The 23,736-nt window shown below is 42.1% G+C and overlaps 6 protein-coding genes across 6 annotated transcripts; 1 reads left to right on the forward strand and 5 right to left on the reverse strand.

Moving 5' to 3' along the window:
• Positions 1-833: 833 nt before the first annotated feature.
• Positions 834-3,130, reverse strand: EAE97_011710 (uncharacterized protein; the record flags this gene model as incomplete). The annotated part of the gene is made up of 8 exons (XM_038882225.1): positions 834-952; positions 1,007-1,141; positions 1,201-1,452; positions 1,506-1,539; positions 1,590-1,628; positions 1,715-2,423; positions 2,471-2,598; positions 2,648-3,130. 8 exons carry the CDS (start codon positions 3,128-3,130, stop codon positions 834-836), a joined length of 1,899 nt encoding a protein of 632 aa, XP_038726973.1.
• Positions 3,131-3,339: 209 nt separating this feature from the next.
• On the reverse strand, positions 3,340-4,613 carry EAE97_011711 (uncharacterized protein; the record flags this gene model as incomplete). Its single annotated transcript, XM_038882226.1, has 2 exons — positions 3,340-4,061; positions 4,280-4,613. 2 exons carry the CDS (start codon positions 4,611-4,613, stop codon positions 3,340-3,342), a joined length of 1,056 nt encoding a protein of 351 aa, XP_038726974.1.
• A 379-nt stretch (positions 4,614-4,992) lies between these two features.
• Positions 4,993-7,180, forward strand: EAE97_011712 (uncharacterized protein). Its single transcript, XM_038882227.1, has 3 exons — positions 4,993-5,561; positions 5,662-6,337; positions 6,422-7,180. The coding sequence occupies exons 1-3, from the start codon at positions 5,525-5,527 to the stop codon at positions 6,708-6,710; spliced, it is 1,002 nt and encodes a 333-aa protein (XP_038726975.1). The 5' UTR covers positions 4,993-5,524; the 3' UTR covers positions 6,711-7,180.
• Positions 7,181-7,447: 267 nt separating this feature from the next.
• EAE97_011713 (uncharacterized protein) lies at positions 7,448-8,160 on the reverse strand (the record flags this gene model as incomplete). The annotated part of the gene is made up of 2 exons (XM_038882228.1): positions 7,448-7,897; positions 8,044-8,160. 2 exons carry the CDS (start codon positions 8,158-8,160, stop codon positions 7,448-7,450), a joined length of 567 nt encoding a protein of 188 aa, XP_038726976.1.
• Positions 8,161-13,222: 5,062 nt separating this feature from the next.
• On the reverse strand, positions 13,223-15,533 carry EAE97_011714 (uncharacterized protein; the record flags this gene model as incomplete). Its single annotated transcript, XM_038882229.1, has 3 exons — positions 13,223-13,240; positions 13,325-15,105; positions 15,251-15,533. The coding sequence occupies 3 exons, from the start codon at positions 15,531-15,533 to the stop codon at positions 13,223-13,225; spliced, it is 2,082 nt and encodes a 693-aa protein (XP_038726977.1).
• A 3,942-nt stretch (positions 15,534-19,475) lies between these two features.
• EAE97_011715 (uncharacterized protein) lies at positions 19,476-22,974 on the reverse strand. The gene is made up of 6 exons (XM_038882230.1): positions 22,824-22,974; positions 22,122-22,755; positions 21,775-21,915; positions 20,834-21,724; positions 20,387-20,493; positions 19,476-20,267 (listed from the first exon to the last, which is right to left on the reverse strand). The coding sequence occupies exons 2-6, from the start codon at positions 22,481-22,483 to the stop codon at positions 20,107-20,109; spliced, it is 1,662 nt and encodes a 553-aa protein (XP_038726978.1). The 5' UTR covers positions 22,484-22,755; positions 22,824-22,974; the 3' UTR covers positions 19,476-20,106.
• Positions 22,975-23,736: the final 762 nt, after the last annotated feature.

Raw genomic sequence — 23,736 nt, forward strand, 5'->3', positions numbered from 1 at the left:
TATAGACAGCATCATCTACTTTGCCTCTCTCCCTCCTTTTCGCTTGCAAACCAATTCGCCCTCACTTTTTTGCTGCATTTTGAGAATGTGGGGTTGAGAGGGGTAGAGTCACATGGGAATGGATATATAGTGGAGACGAGAAGAAAGAAGAAAGGAAATCTAATAATGCGCAGTAACAACAACCGAGACTATCGTTTTCGATATTGATGATGATGACGATGATGATTGATTTAGTTCTAGTGGAGACTAATTACGACAGAGTAGGTAGGTACTTAAGTAATGGATTCCTTGTACCTCCTACGTATACTTTGCCATCAATCAATCTCGCAATCTAATGCAAATAGGGACCAAAAACCTAAAAGAGCCATCCACCTACCTACCAATCGGCACATATCAAGCCACAATAGAAAATGATTTCTTAGGCTAGATAGATGCTAAATACGTTAGATCGGCACTAGAAGAATGTAAAATTGGCTAATGCGAATGGATTTCTTGGCATTACTCTTTGATGTACCGGTAGCTTCTTTTTCTTATCTATCTCACAAATCTTTCACTGACCGAGGCACGCGAGCAATTCTGAGATGATGATGGTTTCGATGCTAAACAATTTGTATTTCATAAGCTATGCTATGTACAATCTTATTATACTAATGTATGTTATGCCAAATTTATCCCAACTCCAAAGTGAAACAAAACCTATCTGGTATCTCTCTCATAACCCAGACCATACCTAAATTTTGCAATCGTATCATATCATATCATCCAACATAAAACTTCAAATCCCAGTGCGAGTTCCAGAATGCAAAGTCCTTCCCTTTCGTCCCGCTCAGACATTACTGTTTGCCCAATGCATCCCCAAGCATCTCGGTAATAGCAATAACCTTTTCCTCTTGAAACCTTCTCCCCACAATCTGCACGCTCACATGCGCACCATCATAAACTTCCGGATCATCTGATATTTGTTAGCATCTCTCTTTCAAACATGCCAAGATCTTTGTAAACATACAGCATTTCCAAACCTTTTCATCCTCTGCATTTAGTGGTTTATATTCCGGATCGAAAACATCCACATTCTTATCCACCGTCGTAACTGGCAAGATAGCAGCGCTATAATCGAGAAGATTGACAAACGTCGAATACGCTATGCAATCATAATTAGCTCTGTTCACGCCACCTACTATAGTCGACAAGAACACATACCAATGTAATCAAATGTCATCGTAAGATTCGCAGGCATAGGAGCCAATGGAGTAATAATCGCATCGATCGCTCTACCAGTGCCAGTAAGTGAGACAGTGCTGTTCCAATAGTCCATGTATTCTTTTTGGTATTCGCGCTTTTCGACATTTACGGCGGCGATGTCGAAACCGGTCATTTGAGGTTTGAGAGTACTGTAATGGCCTTGGATTTGAGGGATCATGGGTTCACCGGAGAGTGCTAGAGCTTCGTGAACTGGAGGTTGTGAGTTTATAGGTTTGAGAAATTTGAATGCTGGAGGGACAAACCATCTTTTCCTCCGTCAAAAGACCATGCTTTACTCTAGGTGGTTGTTAGAAAGTATTTACATGTAGATGGAGAGTGAAACTTACTCCTATCGCGCATCCTCTTTGATGAGAAGGTGGTTTCCACTAAAGTTTTGTTATTAGCAAATATGTATAAAAAGAGGGGATGGGTTTCTCATGATTCATAATATTTGATCATGCTTCCAACTCACTTCGATAACCTTGTGTCCAAGTCTCTTGACAGTATTAACCACGATATCAATAGCTCTAGCAACAGGAGGTTGAGGAGCAACCCCTCTGTCGCACTTGAAGACTCCGAAAGCCAATTGACCACCGCCGTTAGATATGATAGCATCAAGAACCATTTGTTCTTGTTCGTCACGCCATGGTATTTCACATACTAGTGGATCATGTAGCCATGGTTGAGCACTAAGAATGCTCTTCATGACCAATTTCAAAGATCGAGCTGTTGTGGCAATTGGGCCCACAACCGATAAAATAGTATTTTGTCCAGCCAAACTGTTGGCCATACCTTCATAAGGCATTCTACCTGCCGAAGGACGAATGCCATAAAGACCATTGAAAGCTGCCGGAATCCGAATGCTTCCTCCAATATCAGTACCAAACCCTACTGGACTACCTCTCAATCCTATCAATGCTCCTTCGCCTCCTGAACTTCCACCTGGTCCTAAGAGTCTGTTCTTTGGGTTCTCCGTTGTACCCATAATATTGTTGACAGTCTCACCCGCCATGAGTGTTTGAGGAACGGTTGTTTTACAAAACATTATCGCACCAAGACTTCGTAATTCTTTGACCATCTCGCTCTCAAATACTCGCTCTTTTCCTGTACCCTTCTTTCCTTCAAAAGTTCCAATCCAGCCTACATAGCCCATAGTGGTTTCCACACCTCTAACGTGAAACCTAAAGACTTGTGAGAAACTTACGTCTATCATGAAGAGCAAACTTACTGGTCTTTCAAGCTGACTGGTAATCCATGTAGTGGACCAATTGGCTTTTTGTATTCAGCAAAATAATCGTCCAGTTTCTGCGCTTCCGAAATAGCATCATCGAAAAATATTTCATGCAAACAATTAACCTAAAGCAATATTAGAATCGCTATTCAAATTGGAGGTTGAATTGCTGACCAACTGATGCGCCAAAGCTGCCCGATGACAGAAAGCTTCACAAACTTCTCGTGACTTCCATTCGCCACTACTAGTTTTCTCTACAATTCCCACAGCGTCCGTCTCAGTAATCTCAATCTCTCGAGCGGAAAGAAATTGCTGAATATAATCGCCCGTTACATCTTTCTGTTCCTCGACCGAGGGTATCGAGTCCAAGCGCCATTTCTCAGGGATCAAACCGTTGACCGATTCACGCTTATTCTTTGCGATGATTTGCCAATCCGAGGTGATTGCATTTGGATGAAGTTGCTGGTTTCTCTCGAAGAACTTCCCGTACCAATACGTCTTAATTTGAGATGCGGTAATGACGAGAGAATGTAAGATGTGTTTGTTCTGTACGTGCCACGATATATCTGATTTCGCTGGTTTGGTCGCTGCCCAAGAACCCATGATAGGCAAGGGCGACTGGCTATCTGCATCGCCGCCCATAATAATTTCTCCCATTGCTGTGTGGTCCATGGAAGAAAGAAAATTGAGATTTGTGTTGGTAGTACAAAGGGGTGTCGAATTTTTATATGAAATTTTTGCTCCAACTGATAAGGAATTGTAGTGTGTGTGGATTGTTATCAATGCATCGGGTAGTCTGTAAATTAGTCGGAAACTATCGCGTGGTGGTGGTTTAAGCATAAAGGGGCTAAATTGAGATTGGCGAATCAACGGTCCGACTTTCGCTCTCGTACTTGTCGCACATTCAAATTGATTCTCTTATCCGTCATGAAATGTGGGAACTTTTTTATATCCAATTCGAGGTCTGCGAGATAATCTGGGCACGTGCCGGGAATTATCTTTGGAACTCCATGCCAAGCAAATCGGGAATCCTTCTGCATATAAAGTACATCGCCAGACCTGAGACGAAGAACTAAATAATCGTTTTCAGATTTGGGATTGTCCAAGGCGATCATGAAGATGCAATCACAACCAAGACTGATGCTAACAAGGCCGCGATCAACACTCTCTGCGCCATCCCGATGTAATTGTAAAGTGTCTTTTGGAGAATAAAAATTGACAATGGCTGCTTGCGGTTCCATATCAGGGAAAAGTCCTTCAACAAGATTCGCAATATCACTTGGAAATTTTGGTGGCTCCTCTTCCGGATATACTTTGTTTGTCCAGTCATATTGCCCCCCAAGAGTGATCCAGCGTAACTTTTTCGTCATGACTTCCAAGTAGTTTAGTGCTTTTGGGTGTACTGTTGGATCCTTCGGCTTGGCAACAATTGATTCCCCAGAAGCAATTTCACGAGGTGGAAATTTGACATCGTAATGGGCATGTAGATTGGTCATGTGCTTTGGATCCAGAAGATCGCGGTGTACTATACGCCGGATCAACTCTTTCTGAACCTCTTGGGGAATGAGAGATGGGAAAACCATGAGACCTAGATCATGATTAGAAGTTGCTTTGCCGAAGGCTATTGGTAAGATTAGGGGAAAGAATGTAGAAAGAAAGAAGGGCTGGTCTTTTAGATACCACAATTTCTGAGGTGCGTAGAAACGTGAGGATTATAGTCTTGCAGCCAATCTAAAAAAATTGAATGGACTGATTTTTTGGGTCATTCTTATTTGTGGTAGAAGAAAGAAATGTTGTAATTCCTACCAGGTATAACTTCAGAACCATACGATGAGCCTTCTAGATGTGATCTAGACAAAGGTAACTCATGATCAAGTGGTCCGGTCGAACATCTCTTTTGAGAGGCGTTTAGAAGAGCAGCACCCATGAAATCTTGGAAAGCTATGTTGCGCGCATCTCTGGGTAGGGTTTCTAGATCAATCATTCCAGTGATAGAAGGAGAATCTTCTGTGGCACTATAAGTAGTCTGTTTACATAGCTTGAATGCTTCTTTCAAATGCCGGGGAGCACTTTGATGAAGCTCCTTTTGCTCCATCTTGGCCGTCGGTGTTGTGGTTTGATCTGGAAGGGTATTCTCCATCTTCGCGGTTGTTGACAGTATGTGAACGAGGGAAAGTATTTTTCCTGCTGATCAATTTGATAAGATTAGTTGGTCGAAGACTTTGTCCCGTATGAGGTGTTTGACTGGTACAAGGATTGTGAAGTTGTCTTGTGAAGTGTTCCAATCAACGGGTATGATCTGACTCAAGCTTCTAACGAACGAGGAGAGGTCACGACGTACTGGGCAGTAACCTTCTTAGGTAGGTTGCTAATCGAATCGTGCCTCACGTACAGAAAAAAAAGGCAGAGTAAGAGGTAGAGCTAGCACCGACAAGGATCATGAATGCAATTTTATATTTTTATACGTTTTTTGACTTTTCGGCATTACTTATTAGAACCTAGTCCAGTCAAGTCAGTACATTACATCCGACCTCGCGTCAAAAACGCGCCCGCTTATTCCGCCTGGCCCTGTCTGGGTTACGATTTGTTTAATGTTTTGTTTGGTTGTTTGGTTGTTTGCTTATTCTCTTGTTTACTCCTGAGCTTGAGCACGAATAACGGAACGACAATACTAACAATACTATAAACGATACCGTACGAATTCTTCTTTCTCTTTCTCTTCATCTCACTTCAATTCGAGTCCAAATTCGAGTATCACGAGTATTACGACACGAAAGATTCTACGGCAACTTAATACAACAACAATCCTTCATCACAACCATCTTCTTATAGCTAATTCGTTACTCTTCTTCTCATTCACGAATCCTTCCAATCTGTGCATAGGTCCATCTTCTTTCAAAATAGATGCTGTTGTTACCATAAACCCAGGATCAATTACCATTCCAAACTGCCCCTCCTTCACCGCCCCACTTCAACGGACAAAAGCAGAATTATTTCAACTTGATTGACCTCGACGTTCTCTAAACCTTTCAACATCAAGTATACTCGACAATGGAGAACTATCAGAAGTTGGAAAAGATTGGAGAAGGTACGTTTTATGCGCGCAAAGCCCGACGAAAAGAATCATTTCACAAAGTCTATTGCTCACTGAATAGCGAGGAATTCATACTAACATTATTCACGCGCAGGTACTTACGGTGTTGTTTACAAAGCCAAGGATCTTTCCCATCCAGGACGTATCGTTGCCCTTAAGAAAATTCGACTCGAGGCAGAAGATGAAGGAGTTCCTAGTACCGCCATTAGAGAAATTTCTCTCCTCAAAGAGATGAATGATCCAAATATCGTTCGACTTCTCAATATCGTTCACGCGGATGGCCATAAATTATACCTCGTCATGGAGTTCCTCGACCTGGATCTTAAGAAATATATGGAATCACTTCCAGTTGCCGACGGTGGTAGAGGTAGAGCTTTACCGGAAGGATCTGGTCCAGATTTGGGTAGAATGGGTATGGGTGATGCTATGATTAAGAAGTTCATGAGTCAATTGTGCGAAGGTATCCGATATTGTCACGCTCATCGAGTTCTTCACCGAGATTTGAAGCCACAGAACTTGCTCATTGATCGGGAAGGTAACCTCAAGCTTGCAGATTTCGGTCTTGCTCGTGCTTTTGGTGTTCCCCTTCGAACATATACCCACGAGGTTGTCACCTTATGGTACCGTGCTCCTGAAATTCTTCTCGGAGGTCGACAATACTCTACGGGTGTTGATATGTGGTCTGTTGGATGTATTTTCGCGGAGATGTGCACCAGAAAGCCATTGTTTCCAGGTGACTCTGAAATTGACGAGATCTTCAAGATCTTCAAGTAAGACACAACCTTTCGCATTTTTCCAATCTACCCGAATGGAGTTCATGACTATACCTTGTAATTTAACTAACATATCAAAAGACTTCTAGGTACACCTAACGATCAAGAATGGCCCGGTGTCAGTGACAAGACCTGTTTCCCCGACTTTAAACCATCTTTCCCCAAATGGCAGCGCGACATGAGCCAACCTCTTTGCACGAATCTTGACGATAACGGACTGGATCTCCTCGAATTGATGCTTGTCTATGATCCAGCTGGACGTATCTCTGCAAAGCAAGCATGTTCACACCCATATTTCGAGGAAGGAAGCGCGGCATACTCCGGACGAGGCGCAAGCACTACATATAAAACTACAAACGGATACCACTGAGGACTGAAACATACCAATAATTGCATACATTGGGTGGTTATGAGTTTGCGATAAGACGAGATGAGATGATTTATGATATTAAAAACCACGGGAGTGAAGGACACTAAACGGAAGGGGAGAATGGTTGGGGCGGACGAGGAAAATGAATGAATAGAGCTTATAGCTATACATCAAATAGCCATGAGCTTCAGGATAAGAATTGCATGCATGGAGGGGGTTTTGTTATGAATGGAGTGGATGGGATACACTGCTATGGCGGACAAGCTACACTTCATTTTCTTTTCCCTTTAATTTATTTCATGTTACTACCCTATGTTTTCTGCGCCCTTTTGTCTTTTTTTATACCTACACTTTTGCAAGTCTTGGTAGACAGACAGACAATTAATGGATGGCGTCTTTCTAGCATGCCCAAAGTCTATTCTTTATGCTTGTAGTTGTATTCGAAGAACAAAAATATACACCTTCATATTTGGGTTTGAGGATATGTGACTGAGATGTGATTGATATTTTTAGGTAAGTATTGCGATGTTGTTGCAAAAGTTATGTGTACCTCTTCCCAATCTTAAATGATAACCATCTATCTATTCGACCATCTAGAGTTCCCAAACGCCTCCGCTTATTTCACTACATCTTTGCATCTCATCTTATTCCCCTCTTCTTCTCTTTCCTTTTCTTTGCGTCCCAAGTCATCTATTTTTCATCCTTCCTCCAACCCTTAATTTCCATCTCCTCTCTCTCTACTCACTCTTCCCCGCCTCTCCCCCCAACAACCACCCATCCCTCTTCTCAACCCCCCAATTCTCCCTCGCCAAACTCCCCCTCGCAACCTCAATATCCGTCTCGATATCCCTGACCAAGGACTCCTTATCCACATAATCCAGCTCGGGACGAATATAGCCCAGAATCTCGACGCGCATGTTGCTGCCGTAGAAATCCTGGGAAAACTTGTGCAGCAGGTGCACTTCGGCTGAGCGCACCGTGTTGCGGTAGAAGGGGTTGTAGCCGATGGACATTACCATGGGGTAGAGACGGGTGGTTTGGGTGGTGGGCAGCGGGGGGGATGAGCTTTGGAGTTCGGGATGCGTGGGGGGGAGATCGAGTGCGGCGTACCCGAAGTAGACGCCGGAGGGGGCGGTGTCGATCCAGGGGACGTTTGTTACGGGAATGTTTGCGGTGGGGATTCCGAGCTGGGAGTTGTTAGGGATGTGGGTTGGGGAGTTTGTGGATGGGGATGGGGAGGAAGAGAGGGTGAGAGGGGGGAAAGGGAATGAACAGTAGAAGGGTAATGGGAGATGGAAGAGAGAGAAATAGATAGGGAAAACATAGAACTTACTTCTTTAGACCCACGACCAAATCCAGAAACCACCTCACCTTCCATTCGTAAAGGATAAGGAGATTCGGGACCGCTTTCCGAACCGACGATTAGAGGGCGGGGTTCTTTGGTCGGCATTGTAGAGACGAACGTGGAAGTAGAGATTTGAGAAATGCGGATTGGATTGGATTGGATTGGATTGGATTGGATTGGATGGGTGGATGGGTGGGGGATTCGGGATAGAGAATGTATATATTAATGAGTGGTGTTTATGAGTGAGGAATGACTGACTGACTGATTGATTGATTGATTGATTGATTATATTTCCATAGCTAGCACTCGATGGCGAGTGGTGGGGTGGAATAGAACGAACGATATACTAAGCAAGGCTACGCTACCTACCACCCTACCTACATAGAATTATAGGTATTTTATCTCACTGTGAAGTGGGGGTGCGGCTGATGTTACGCCTTGCAATTGTGCGCCTTATTGAGATTTTCTTTTACCGAGGAAGAAGTACAGTAGACTGGTAGAGTAAAGTAAAGTAAAGTAGATTCATCGCAGTCTTGTTTGTCATTATTATCAAATATACCTACCTACAGACCTACTCATTCTAGTAATGCAAAAAATCGCAATTGTAAAAATCTGGATCAAGGAATGACGCTCCGCTGGGCCACTGCCGTGGAGGCTTTTTCGCTTCGCTCTATGATAGGTTGTATATTGATGTACTGGTGGTCAATCATTCTGTCTAGAGAGTGCAGAACCATCTAAAATTTGTACTACTTACTATCTAGATATCTACTACTGGTACCCAAAAGCTTCATCGGAGAAAAGTTTGTCTTTGACACTTCTCCCTCGCGTGCGTTCGGTTGTGCGATACATGATGGGTACGGAGGTAGGAAATATATACTAGGTAGGTATGTGAATGGGAAGTTTGGTTAAGTAACCCTATGAGTGAGTACAAGTACAAAAAACAGTACAGATACAAATACAAATACAAATCTACAAAAATAGTCTCACAAAAAGCAAACAAGTTCCCTCCCTCCCTCTATGTACTACAAGAACCGAAAGTCTCCTTTCCACGTGGCAACGGCTATCGACAGTCCGTACCTTTGTACCTTGCTTCAAACTTCTGTAATCTTACATACACAGATGCTTGACAGTATCTCATTGTATCCACAGGACATATATCTCCACTGTATCTAGATCTGTGTATCTTTGTATCTCTGTAGCTTGATAATATATCCTGCCTTTCCACACCAAGTTGCAAGGGCTGGAATATCGAGTAGATCTAGCGAGCGACTCTCTCTCTCTCTCTCTCTCTATATATATCTAGATACTAATACTAGTACTGTAGAACTACTTTATTACATTACCTACCTACAGGACAGTGCCATACCCATTTATCAATCACACCCCAAATATATATATATTTCATGCATGAAACAAAATGAAACAACCAGACTCCAAAAAAGGTACCAACCATACTAGATGGGTAATTAAGGTACTTGATTGCGCGACATATCCAAAAATACCTACATACGGAATTTCAAGTGGCTGGGAAACCAACGCGGTGACGTGAAGTGAAGTGAAGTGTAACCAGTGATGGATGGGTTGTCAAATGTCAATGCTTAGGTAGGTAGGTACTAGGTACTAGGTACTAGGTACTAAAACTAACCAACTACTATCGTAGGGAGGGAGGGAGGGAGGGAGGGAGGGATATTTAATTATTTTGGAGAGAGATGTAAACGTGTAAGTAGACAATGAGTGTTAATATACAATCAGGAGATTTATCTTATATTTTTATTTATTGTTATATATTCATTAGGTTATTACTATATATAAATGTAAATGTAAATGTAAATGTAAATGTAAATACAAGTATTTCTTTCTCTCCATACAAAAAGAAAACGACATTCCCAACCCCCCATGTAACCCACAAGCTAGCTACCCTACCTACCCTACCCTACCTACTTATCTACCTACCCAATACCCATCCACACGCGCTTACCCATCCCATCCCATCCCACGCCATCCCAATGATCCCATACCCAAACCCCATCCATCCCCGCCTCTCATTTTTCCCACCCCCAAGCAAAAAGCGACAAAAAAAAAATGTAGATGGCAGGACAACCAAGGTGTGACGAGATACAAGAACCTCTCCATCCATTTCTCTTTCCGTTTCGCTCTTCTCTCTTTTTGATTCTTTTCTTCCATTCCCTTCCTCACTTATCATTCCTATACATACGTACATACATACATACAATACATACATGCAATACAATACAATACGATACGATACGATATAATACATACTCCAGAAACGAAACGAAACTTGAATCATTATCCCGAACCGCATTTCTCGGGGTTTTAGCATATCACTCTTCACTATCTATCTATCTATCTATCTATCTATCTATCTATCTGACTCTGATTCTCTTATCAAAACTATCGCATTATTGATTTGCCATCTACACCGATAGTATCCCAATAGCTATCATCGGAGCATCCTCAGCCTCGTGCAAACAATCGACCGAGTAGAATTGAAATCATAAGGTATGTGTATAAACCATATTCAGAATACTTCTCTTGGAGTTATTCTAGCATTTTGAGAGAATATAAAATTAACATCGCATCCTAGATTTCTTTCTGTATCTAAATCTAAATCTACATTCTCATTCACATTCACATTTTATCACATCTCATCACATCTCATCTCACTCCACCAAATTCACCCCCCTCAACTTCCAGCTCATCCACCACTCACTCACCGCTCACCACAACCCCACACCCTAACTCAAACCCCCAACCCCCCAAACACCGCCAAAATGCAAGAAAACACCGTCATCGCCATAATCATCATCATCCTCTTCCTTATCCTCGCCCTCATCGCCTACGGCATCTACAGACTCGTTCAGCAAGCCCGCGGCGGCTCCTCGACCATCTCTGGTAGCTCGGGGAGTTCAGGAAGTTTGGCTGATGATTAGATGTTTTTCTTTTCTTCTTCTTCTTTTTCCCCCTCCCTTCCTTCTTCTTCTTCTCCTTCCGAATTTGGGAAGGGGGAGAGGAAAACAAGGGATGGGATGGGATGTTGGAGTGCAAGAGCGAGAGGAAGAGGACGAGAAGTGTGGAGGAGAAAGATCCATCTCCATTCATGCTTCTTTTCTTGGATTTTGCGACAAAGGGTGTCGGAAATATACCTATGCGTGCATACATGCGCATAGAAATCATGAATGAATGAATGAATGAGTTTAATGGAGTGCAGGAAGCGAATTATAGAAATGATGGGGCTTTCATACATTCATTCGTACGCACCTTCTCTCCACAGCAGCTCTGTTCAATAAAGACTTGGACGGACGGATGTACAAATGGGTATGACGAGCGATCACTCAATGACCAATGATCAATGATGCGATGGTATCAAGAATTAGGAATTTCCTCAAAACAATATGGTACGCTACAATACGACATGCGTACAATAGCAACAAAACTCAAGATTAAGAAAAAGATTAAGAAAAAGGCGGAAAAAGGTCGGCAGGGTTGGGCAGGGCGGGCAACAGGAAGGAATGAGGGAAGGAAGGGATGAACGAGATTTGTATATGATTCACGATATGATATTTTATGATATGATACGAGCGGGATGGCATGGCATGGGATGGAATAGGATGGGATGTAGATGAGAAACGAAAATAACTTTTTAGATTATGAGGGGAAAGGAAAGGAAAGGAAAGGAAAGGAAAGAGGGGATCGGTTGATCGCACGTAGTGTAGTGAGTGTATGTATATTTTAGCAACATAGCATGGCATGGCATACCTAGGTAGGTAGGTTGCAATGGAGTTTTCGGATTTGATGTTTGGGTTTGGATTGGATTTGGATTGGATTGGATTGGATTGGATATACCACTATTATGAATATCATTATCATCATCATCATCATCATCATTACAATTAAAAATTGAGTATCAATCACCATACCTACATACATACCTACTACATACATACATACATACATACATTGAATACTCCCGAGTCCCTATATTACATTACCTACTTACAAGCTTCGATTTTTCCCTTCTCCCCTCTTCATTAAGAATGAAGTTCTCAAAGCAAAGATTAATATTCATCATCATCATCAAAATCTATTCAGGTCAAATGAGATAGGTAGGTAGGTAGGTATGTGCAATAACAATAAAATATGGTATCATTCTCGTTGTCGCTCTCATCCTCATCCACATCCACATTCACATCCACGTCTCCAATCAACCAATCAACCCATCAATCTCATAATGCTTTCCTCCCCCTCCCCCGTTGCAACAACAATATCATCATGATCATCATCGTCATCCTTTGCCTTCGCCTCTGCCTCATATCAAATAATCCCCATTCTAAATACAAATTTATTCCCCTTCCCCAGTCTGAAACCCACACACCCTACCCCCCGGTACTTCTCACCCTCTCCCCTCTCGCCTCTCGCCTCATCCTTTTATTTTATCATCCTCTGCAGCCTCACCCCATCCCTAGCCCCCACATCCTCTCTTCTCACTCTTATACCCATTTCATATACCACATCATATCATGCATTGCATTACATGCAGCCATCCCAAAACCCAATTGAATTCTAACCCATAAAAGCCCATTTAACCATCCATCCATCCATCCCTTCCCAAAAACCCTTCAAAAAATCCCAAAATCCATGCCCAAAACATATGCAATGCAATGCTCATTCCATTGGCCCATCCAAAGATGAATATGAGATGGATACGAATATAAATGTACTAGTACTAAAATTCCGAAATGAAACCCCCCATATGAAACCTTCACAAGTGAAGCACTGCTCCACCTTATGAAACCTTCTTCTCATCTCATCAATCCATCTTCCCTAAAAGGGGTATATAAGATCCTGTGCAAATGCATATTTCAGATTCACAATCCCATTCATGATCCAGTAAAAATCCCCATTATGTCCAAGACCTTTCGTCTCAAAAACGAAACCAAAAAGACTAGCGCCAGTTTTTGCCTTGACCCCTTGTGCATGAATGCAAACAAACCAAGCGATGAAAAGAAGCCATGAAGAAAGGAGGTATTAAGTTGGTGATATGTATGGAGACGGGAAGGTATCGTATGTATCGTGTCAACCGAGAGTGGCGTCATCGTGATGAGGAAGAAGGACAAGGTGGTGCAGAATAATGTATAAGTAGAATCTAGATGCAAGGAAGGAACTGTAGATAATTAGCTTTGATCTCCTCGTAGATATTCCCCAATTCGGTCCAACCCGGCCCCCTTTCGAGGAGAAAAATACTCACATTCATGACAATTAACATGGGAATATCAAAGACATCCCTCTTAATTGTCCAACAAGAACTACAATCCACCTTCCCATCCTGTTGCAACGTCTCAATTCCATTGTTCGCATCAATCTCCTTAATCCTATTACCCATTCCTCCAATCCCAGCCCCATTAAATCCAACAATATCTTTTCGCTTTCCCTTATCACATTCAGGAGATTGAGAGGTATCTTTTGCCGTTTGATATCTAAGAAGCTTATAACGAGTCGTAACACTTCCTCTACTGTCTCCAAATGCCAATCGTGCAAAATCTTCATAGAATTCAATGACGCTATCATCGTCTAACAGTTCTGCGAGGAAGATGGGTTGAGTTTTACCACTCGGGTTCGAGTCGGCAAGGTTGAGGGGACGCATTCTGGGAGTTGTAAAACTTCCTCGACCCGAACTTCCTGACGATGGAGGACCGCTACTTCCTGTATTGGTATTGAGGTTTGCTTCATTCCCTAAGAGGACTTCTTTCCTCCATCCAGTCAAAAGTGTAAATTCTTTATTAGCAGCGGCAATTTCTCCAGTCCTACGACAGACCACTGTTGGCGTGCAGCAATTTAGCATGAAATCTTCATATTCAAATAAAGTTCTTTGAAAACATTTCTCCATGAATATTAAATCTTGTCGATTGAGGGTTTTTGTACAAGAGATGAAGGATGGTCTAATGGAAGCGAGCGATTTGGCTATCCGAAGTGTCTTGTTTGGCGAGAACCGTTTTTGAATAAAAGCAGTCAGGCTATGGAAACCGGTAGTATACGAATAAGGTTCATGAACTGTATCGTAGATAGATGAAGGATCCCGATTCCTCTTTCCAAGGATACCCGATGGCCCAAGCTTGCCAGATGGTCCTGATTTCGTATCTTGTCGTTTAGCTGGCCTATGAGTTGCCGGTGCTGGATAATTAGTAGTGGTCGGTGAGCTCTCAAATCCCATTGTACTTGCTGCAGGACTCGCATCAGTGCTAGGACTGTGTTGACTACCACTAGTAGCAATTGCGTACGCATGAGGTAAACCATGATGTAGGTTATTATTGCCAAAGACATTTCCTCCATTCGGTCTGTCCAAACCTACAGCAAAATCTGGTAATGTATCGTGAGAATAGATTTGATTAAAGGGCGGATTATTAGTGAAAGCCGAGTTGTTATTGAAACCGAGATCGCTAACATTCTGTGGCATTCCTGCATTTGAATCTTGTGGTGGTGTTTCTGCTGAGCCTGATGCCATGTGCCCTAGCATTCCAAATTCTAATGCTCCATAATGATTTCCGAAATTTAATCCTTCTAAATCAAAGTTGAATAGTGCTGGATTACTGGGATCGAAAAATGCACCACCCCCGAATGCAGAATGAGAATCGTTTGAGACTTGCGGTAGAGAAATTCCTTGCAACCCAGTTGGCCGATTGCCTACTGTATGAAAAGTTGGAGATATTGGTGATGGCTGATTGCTTCCAAATGAAAGTCGATTCTGCAATGGCGGTGGCATTTGACCTTGTTGGTTGGCTCCAAAAAGTGGATAAGATGGTGAAGTATCAGGCTGAGAGAAAAAGTTCCCCATACCAGGAGAAGGTTCTGTTGGTGTTGATGCGGCAGTAGCTCGATTATTGCTCACTTGTTGATTATAAGTTGGCCCCAAAACAGGTCTAAGAGCTTCTGGGGGTGCATCGTGGAGATACTTTGCTTTCTTTCTGACTCCATCCTGGCAAGCATCCGCTAAACCTCGTTTTATACAACGCTGACATGGACGCTCGTCCCCTATTGAATTCATTCTCAGCACATGTAGCAAATTTCATTGAAATTTTTGAAATTCCAGATAAAAATAAAGAACAAAACAACGAATTGTAAGGCTCTTGGTACGAAAAAGAGCGCCAAAATGAATCCTTGATGAAAACAAACATACCACAAGTTAAATGGGCTCGTTGACAAGCAAAACAAGCTCTTCTTGCCTTCTTTCTTCTAGGTCTCAAGGGATCTTTAGGATCGAATTTTGGTTTTGTAACTGTAGCCGTTGCTCCTACAGTATTTCCATTCTCCTCACCGTCCGGTCTTACTTTTTGTTCCGCCATTTCTTGATTATCGTCCTCTTTTCCTACAACATCAAGCTCTTGCTCATGATCACTATAATCGTTCTCCGAAGCGCCATCCGAAACCTCAGGATCATCTATTTCAGTTTCTCCCGACATCCTGTCTTAAATACCTCACTTGGTACTTGTGCAGAAGCTAGTTCGTTTCTGCGACACCACACTCCAATCAATAGAAGCCCCAGTCAACCTCCCTCGCCAATCCTTGAACAGGAGCCCTGCTGCAGCAGCCTCGTCACACAACCAAGGCAACACAGGATGGTGCCGTGAACCGCCCGTCCAGCAACAATGCACAATGACCTTGTTTCCTCACTCCCACACTTCCAGCGCACACTTCTACCACCTTCCTGCGTCTGTGAGCAATCTTAATGCTACAAAGGGTAACCCTAGCGATACTCCGAAATAAATTCTTGCCGCAAAGTAAGTACCCGCGTCTTTTCAATCCCTTACCACGTTTCGCCGCGTGCTTATCCGAACACCAACACGCGTTCGCATGCACCGCTATTTGACTGGCCTTAAATCCTCTCTTTCCGTAAATCCTTCCCAGAAACCAGGTAGGTTTGCCCGACTCGGCCGCTCCGTATTTTCTCGTAATTTCCTTGGGTACAAAATCTCACCCTTATGTCTGTTCTCTTTTCGACAATCTTGCTTTCGATTCTTTTCGATTCTTGTTTTTTCCTTGCAGCCAATCCAAAACCTAGTCTCTTCGTAAAGCACTACATCCACGCATGTGTAGTCACGCGGAGAACCTACTCCCTCAACCAAGCCTCCTCTCTCGTGCTGGAGAGAATGCGCAAATGTAATAATCGAATGCTGTGTTACTGTATGATGCTGCAAGTATCCGCGAGCTAGTCCCACCGCAATCGCATTGGTGCCCAAATAAAATGCCTTCCACTACTGATGCAATTGAAATATCCTTTCCCTTTTTGCGTATCACTTCAAAATCGATATATTGGAAATGGATATATTCGCCGTCCTTTGTTTTCTCGAGCGGTCAGGGTATTTGGGGATTTCTTTCCTTTTCAATTGGAACCTATATAGCTTTTTGTCTCTCTCTTCTTTGGATCTTTCGCCTCGTGTGGAAGAGATTTCAAATGGATGCAGATCAGGACGGCGGGGGTTCGATGAATTGCGAATTGAAATCGCACTTATCTTCTGTGCAATGGCGGATGAAAGGATTTGGGAAGAAGAGGTGGTGGGTAAATGGGTGTGAGTGGGTGAGTTTGGGTGGGTGAAAACGGGTAAGCTGAGAGAGCAGGTAGGATATCAATTGGTTTTCCCAGAGTTGGATTTTGAAATTTGAAACTTGATTTTTTGATTGACTGATTGACTGATTGAACAAACAAATTACCTTTCCAAATGGTAAATCAATAGAAGATCTTTGTACTCAATTAAATGATATAGAGTATCACCAAAACTTCATTCCTTTCAAGCTTAAACGCCGCGTGGCAGGAACGAGGTTTGTTGTTGCGACCGTCTTGTATTGTATGATTGCGCGGGGAAAATTTTAGTGATGTTCAACAGATTAAGCAAAAGCAAAAAGAAGCTTTTCCCAAAGAAATCAAAGTGGAGAGTGGAGTGAAGTGGATTAATAAACGGTAAAATGATGCTGAAATGAGTGAATTATGATAAATTATGATGAATTTTATTATAAAGCCACAGTCAATACAGCCACATTTTACATAGCCACATTTTTAACGCTCAATATATCCGCAGTAATATTTACCCAGTCCATGTACCTAGATAACATCGATATACTTCTTTAAACATATAACGTGATTCATATGCGAGTGGATCATATCATCGAATGGATCACTTGAAAATGCACCAAAATTAGTCATTTTTAATATTCCTATTTTAATAACTATTCATTATTTTTGAAAAATAAAAGGATATAAAATAATAATAAAAATAAAATATCTATAATTTCTAATTTCTTTATAGATGTTTTGATTATAGCTTAAAATTGTTACACTTTATATTACAAAAACCTTCTTTTTCAATTAAATTTTATATTAATTAGAATTTTGAAATGAAAATTAGATTTTTATATTATTTATATAATTAGATATTACATATTTAATTTCTGAAAAATTATATCGATAAATAAAGAAAGTGCACGGTTACACACAAACGAATTTTGTATATAAAATGAAGTGATCCATTCGGTGATATGATCCACTCGCATATGAATCACGTTATAGCAATATATATAATTGTTCAATATCATCGTCGTCACCCTTAGATATTAATATTAATCTATGAAATACAAACAATCAATTATTAAACTCGAATATCATGAGTATGACAAGGACTTTATTAAATCCTTCTATTTAGCTTGCTCCCAATTACCTAGATATTTCACTTATATTAATCCATTACCTAATATACAACGATTGCACACCATACAATTAATTCCCTTTCACATACCTACTTTCAACACCTCTTCTAATCAAATCACATTATATAACCCACAACTCCTCTCTCACGCTAACTAACCAGACATCCCATCTCTATCTCGAGCGCAGCGAGCTAAGGGGGTTTGGGGGCTTGCCCCCATCATCAATAGCATCATTAACAATAAGACTTCGATCATCACAAATCATAAGTCTATTAAATGACGCTTCGCTGACCCTCCGGGGGCCACTGCCGTGGAGGCAGACTAGATATTATTATCTTCCCTCCTTCAAACTCCCTCGAGTTTACTACTATAATAAAAGCCGATGGTAACAACTACCTACTATCTACTATCTACTACATTGCATATGCATCCATACATAGTACATAATACATAACACATACATAAAAAACTATATAATACATTAACCGCAGCAAACCAAGTAAGCTGTCCTCCTCTACCAACCAATCCCAAGCATCCCACTCAAGCAAGCCCACCACCCATCCATCCATCCATCACAAAACGTTCATTAGAACAGGCCGCCTCGCTTACCGTACATACATACATACATACCTGGGTATATCGTGTTGTACCATCCTGTATGTACTGTACTGTGTTATACTGTATCCCGCTCACCGACTGACTACTGACTGACTGACTGACTGAATGACAGACAGACTGCCACCATTCATCTCGATCCTTCATCTATCTATCTATCCATCCATCGTATCCTCCCACCCTTTCATCTACCAGCTACCACGTATTCTGCATCTTGGCTCTAATAGTCTTAGTCCTAGTCACCCACTCCTCCCTTACACAAAATCTGTATTCATTCCATTCATCCATTCATTTCCACCAAACAGAACCCGTTCCGTCCCAATGGTTTCTGGAGTTTACGGGAATACACATCCCATCCCATCAATCACCCTCCAAGACCCCAGTATCATAACATAAACATAAACACAACTTTCAAATCCCCATCCCCAATCCCAATTCCCTTTTCCTTTTTTTCTCCCACTTAGGTCTTCATACCTACCTACCTATCCAGTAGACTCTAGCTGTAGATAGAAAGACGGGAATACCGCAAGGAAATAACACTCTATCGCCATCCATCAACCTCTCCAATCCAAATCCAAATCCAAATCCAAATCAGACTCCAGATCCCATCCATCCATCACACCTCCTCTCCTCCCTCCCTCTCTCCCCTCCCATCACATCCACATCCACATCCACACGTACCAATCCAATCCAATCCAATCCAATAAACACAATAGAATAAATACATCACTCTACAAATACAATACATCACAATCCACCCCCCTCCCCACTCTACAGATATATGCACTCGCACTCTCGCTCGCACACCCATCCACCTCACCTCGAGAGTCATTACATCGTAACACATACACACACACACTACACACATACACATCAGCTAACCAAGGTACATGATATATTAAGTCCTGGAACCAGGGAGCCACCATCTGGTATGTCCAGTATTTCGTATCCCGTATCCCATCAGTTATTCATTCGCTCATTCCTTCATTCGTCTACCTATCCATCCATCCATCCATCCATCTTCTTTTATGGTAAATGAAACAAAACAAGATAAAACAAAATTAATTCTCAAAGATACTTACGTACCATTCCGTGCTTAGAGAAAGTGAAATGGCGCTTTGTAGCCATAACCAGCTACCCACTTACCCACCTACCTACATCATATCATTCATTCCCTTTTAATCCTCCATCCGAACTAGATAGGTACATCTAAATTTTCCATCCATCTCCAATTCCAACTTCTCATCTTGGCGTTTGTTAAAGAACTCTTAGATAGTGTTTTGAATGAATAATCCATAAATAAATAGATAACAAACAAATACCGGTAAATAAACTGATAAGGGGGTATATAGTACATGAATTATAAAAATGCTCCGTCCATCTCTTAAATATCGATCGATACCTAGGTAGACAGGTAAACATAAACCAAGCAACCATCAACGACGTAAACGTAAATGTCAACTTCAACGTGAACGTTAACTCGCAACGTCTTTTTAGATTAACAAAAGAAGAAAAGAAAAAAAAAACCAAACTCCGATTCTCCCTTCCGTCCTTTTTCCCAAAACTCCATTCACCCATGCAATGCAAAACTAACCAACTAGCCCAATCGCTCGAAATTTTTAGAAAAACTTTCTGTACTTCATCAAAAACTCCAATGGTTATGAGCCCATGTCCATATTTTATATTAACTGCGGTTGCATGTATTGCTGAAGAGACACATCACGCGGTAGCAAAACGACTATGTCCTCTGATGGTCTTCCCGTATTTAAAGAAGAGGTAGGGGAAAGGCGTCATGACCAGCGTCAAAAACGCCAGGAGAGTGGTTGCCCATTGATCGCCGAGCTTGTGATACATCTGGATCCCAAAGAGCGGAAAGATAGCTAGTGGAATTGGTTCAGCCTTTGTTTTTTTTTAATTCTCCTCTCGTACATATAAGACATTTATGGATATGTGGGTGATGTATCTCAGGTCGTTGGGGGAGAGGGGGAATAGGACTAACCTCCGAAACTGCTTCTCATGAAACTATTCGCTGCTAGAGCGCTGGCTGCATACAATGGATATGCATCGACCAGGAATGTAAAGATACCAGTAAACACAAGAATGGTTCTGCATGAATCCCAGCCGGTTAGCTACTTTTCCAAGTGTATTGTTTGGTACCACATCAAATGCGTGTCATGTGAGACATCTCAAGTCTTCTTTCTCACCAGAGCATGAAATAGAGTGAAGATCCAGCATCACATTTCCCCAAAAAGGAACAGATGTGCAAAACATGAGATGAAAAGATCAACTACATCTCCATGCAGGAACGAAACATCCATGATGCAAACGCCACTCCGGCGATGGAACATACATGGTTCGGGGACCTAACTACAAAGCGAGAGACGCACGAGAGGGCATCACGAATAATGAAGGGATTTCATGAGAGGAAAAAATAAACTTGACGTACCCCATTCCGAAAATACCAGATCCAATGATTGGGAAAACCCAATGAACAGATGAATATGTTGTCCACGCAAAGAGGAATAACCCGATAGGAACGAGACAGGCTCCTAGAATAGCTGGAGGTAGGCGATATTCAGGTTCGGACCCACCAATTTCGCCCGTCATTTCTTCTCGCTGATTGATCAGTCTTACATAGTTCTTATGCCAGAAAGGGTCAGTAGCCGCTGCGATTAGCATCCCGATGAACAAGCCTAGGAAAGTCAATCCAACTTGATATTGTTGGAATCCGTGATTACCCTCAAAGACGAGAGGAAAGGCGCCAAAGAATAAGTAGAGGATACCAAGCAAGATGGCAGAAAATATGCAAAGGCAGAGACACATGGGCTCAAGAATTAACAATTGACCGGGTCTGAGGAGGGAATAACCAATGGTCTTCGGAATAGACTTGTTGAGTCTCTCATTAGGTGCAAACCAACGATCATCGCCAGTCTCCTTTCGAATTTTACGAGCTTTGGCCTTCAAGACAACCGGATGATAAGTTTCTGGGACAAGAGAAAAGATCAATGTTAAGTTGCACGCTGACCAGATGATCAGAACGTAGAATGTCCAACGCCATGATGAAAATTGGTTAATGAATCCAGAGATCAGTGGACCAAATGATGGACCGATGAACGGCGATGCTGTATAGAGTAGCATAGGACCTTGGAGTTGTTCTCGATTAAATAAGTCTCCCACCGTGCCTCCTGCAACGGACAGAAAGGCACTTCCGGAAAGACCAGCAAAGAATCTCGCTACGAGCATCGTCTGAATATTTTGCGCCACAGCCGAAGGAATAAGCCATATTAAGAAGAAAGAAAAGGAGCAAAGATATATCGGACGACGACCATAGAATTCACTGTTGATGCCAGTAAGTATTGAAGCAGAGACATCGAATAGAATGCTTACGAAAGAGGTCCGAGCAGCATGGGTCCCAGACCAAGTCCAAGGATAAACATAGAAAGTCCAAGGGTAGCGACTTCTCGAGAGCAATTGAATTCTTCCTCTATCTGGGCGTATGTACTGGTATACATTGATGACGCACAGGTACTAATAAGCAAGTCAGATTAGTATGCGTAATATTCCACATTTTTTGGTTATTTAGCTCCACCGTCTGTGGGTGTTTATCGTGCCGAAAAGGTAGGTGATTCTTGATATCAGCCATGATTACCAGATGAACCCCATCTGAAAATCTCAAGGCAGAGTACCAAGTCAAGCGAGAAATACATGCATGATAAAAGATGGGATGAACTTACACACAAAAAGAACTCGCGCTGACAATAATAACTACCAACCACTTTCTCCCATGAGCCATACTTCTCGGGCACATGGGATCACTATCACCACCATCAAACTTCACCTCGAAAGGATCTCTCTCAACTTCTTCTCCTTCAAAATCTCTAGCAGGATTTTCCGGGTCGTCGCAACCATATCCGTTGGAAGATCGCCTTCGCGCCAGTGAAATAGATCGACTGAGTTTCTTGTCCCATTCTGGAACGGGTGTATCTGGAGGCGAGACGATGGGTGCGAATTCCTTGTCAAATTCGGTTGCAGCATGTGAGAGTTCTGAAGGGGAGATTGGAAGTTTCTCGAAATCGAGTTCTTGGATTGAGGACATGATGAGAGATGAGTACGAAGTGTTGTCGTTGATTGGAGAGGATAGGAGTGAATCAATGAATTATTTGGAAGAGATAGGAGGGGATGTGAAGTTGCGGTTGTGTTGTGGTATCAGGGTATTGTTGAGATGATAGCTAGCTATATCAATTCATTATTCAGATGGATGAATTCATATAAATAGGTAGGTAGGTAGGTTGGATGAGTATGTTGTTGTACACATTCATTCCCTCTGGTTGAAAGATGATATACTCGGGGTGCAAGATGGCATCGGGTCTTGATATATAAATTGGTTACCTATGAGAAAGTAAAAAAAATATGGTTAGTGGATAAGAAATACCTACTCGTACCTATATAACCTTAATCCAAAGCTTTTGCGACTTCCCCTGTCGTTTTTAAGATGGTACCAGGTAGCTACGAGGTATCTAGGTAGTCAGGGATTAATCAGCAAATCTCAACTTTGTTAATGTTATAAGATTGTCATGAGATTGTCGTGAGATTGTTCCTCAAAAGAAAATTCGCCTTCGAAATGGGGATTTTGCTCATATTGAGGAGAAAGTGGGGGTGGATGTTGCGGAGTTCGCGGGAGTAAACTCGGCACCTGAGAATGGAAAGGTATAATGGCATCATGGCATCATGGCATAATGGCATTGTACTGTAATGGCATCCATTGTTATATCATTCTTCAACGGTTCCAGAAACTTGCCAAGATTTGGTCTTGTCATGTTCTTGCCGTGATTCTTGTCGTGACGAAGATGATTGAAAGGGTAGGATGAATATGAAATTGAAGTTTCAGTTTCTTCATCTCTTCACCCCTTTACCTCTTCATTTCAAACTTCATTGTTATTCGGTATCTGATATCAATCAACTCATCCTTTCACCGATTCCATGATACTCGTATATCCATTACATACCGTGCATATCTGATCCATACTGCATTCAAACTTCCCTTAACCCGCATATTTCCCGAGCTCCCGAATTTTCTCCAGACACGCTCGAGGCAGGTTCAGAATGACCTCAATACCAGACCGTTTTGCTGACTTATTCTGTTGATTATGTTTTTACGCCATTTCATCATCTCTCCATCTAGTCCCTGCGTGCTTGTCGGCTCGGTTACATAAACGCCGATGATCCCCAATTATCGTTTGAATATTTATCCTCCTTGGCGTTAGTGTCAACACTGCACATTGCACAGTAAGCATTGTCATGAGGGGTTTCGTATCATCACAACTCAGTGTCGTTATACTTTAATACCGG

This window comes from Botrytis byssoidea, assembly GCF_014898295.1.
Source record: "Botrytis byssoidea strain MUCL 94 chromosome Unknown BBYS_040, whole genome shotgun sequence".
Taxonomy (NCBI): domain Eukaryota; kingdom Fungi; phylum Ascomycota; class Leotiomycetes; order Helotiales; family Sclerotiniaceae; genus Botrytis; species Botrytis byssoidea.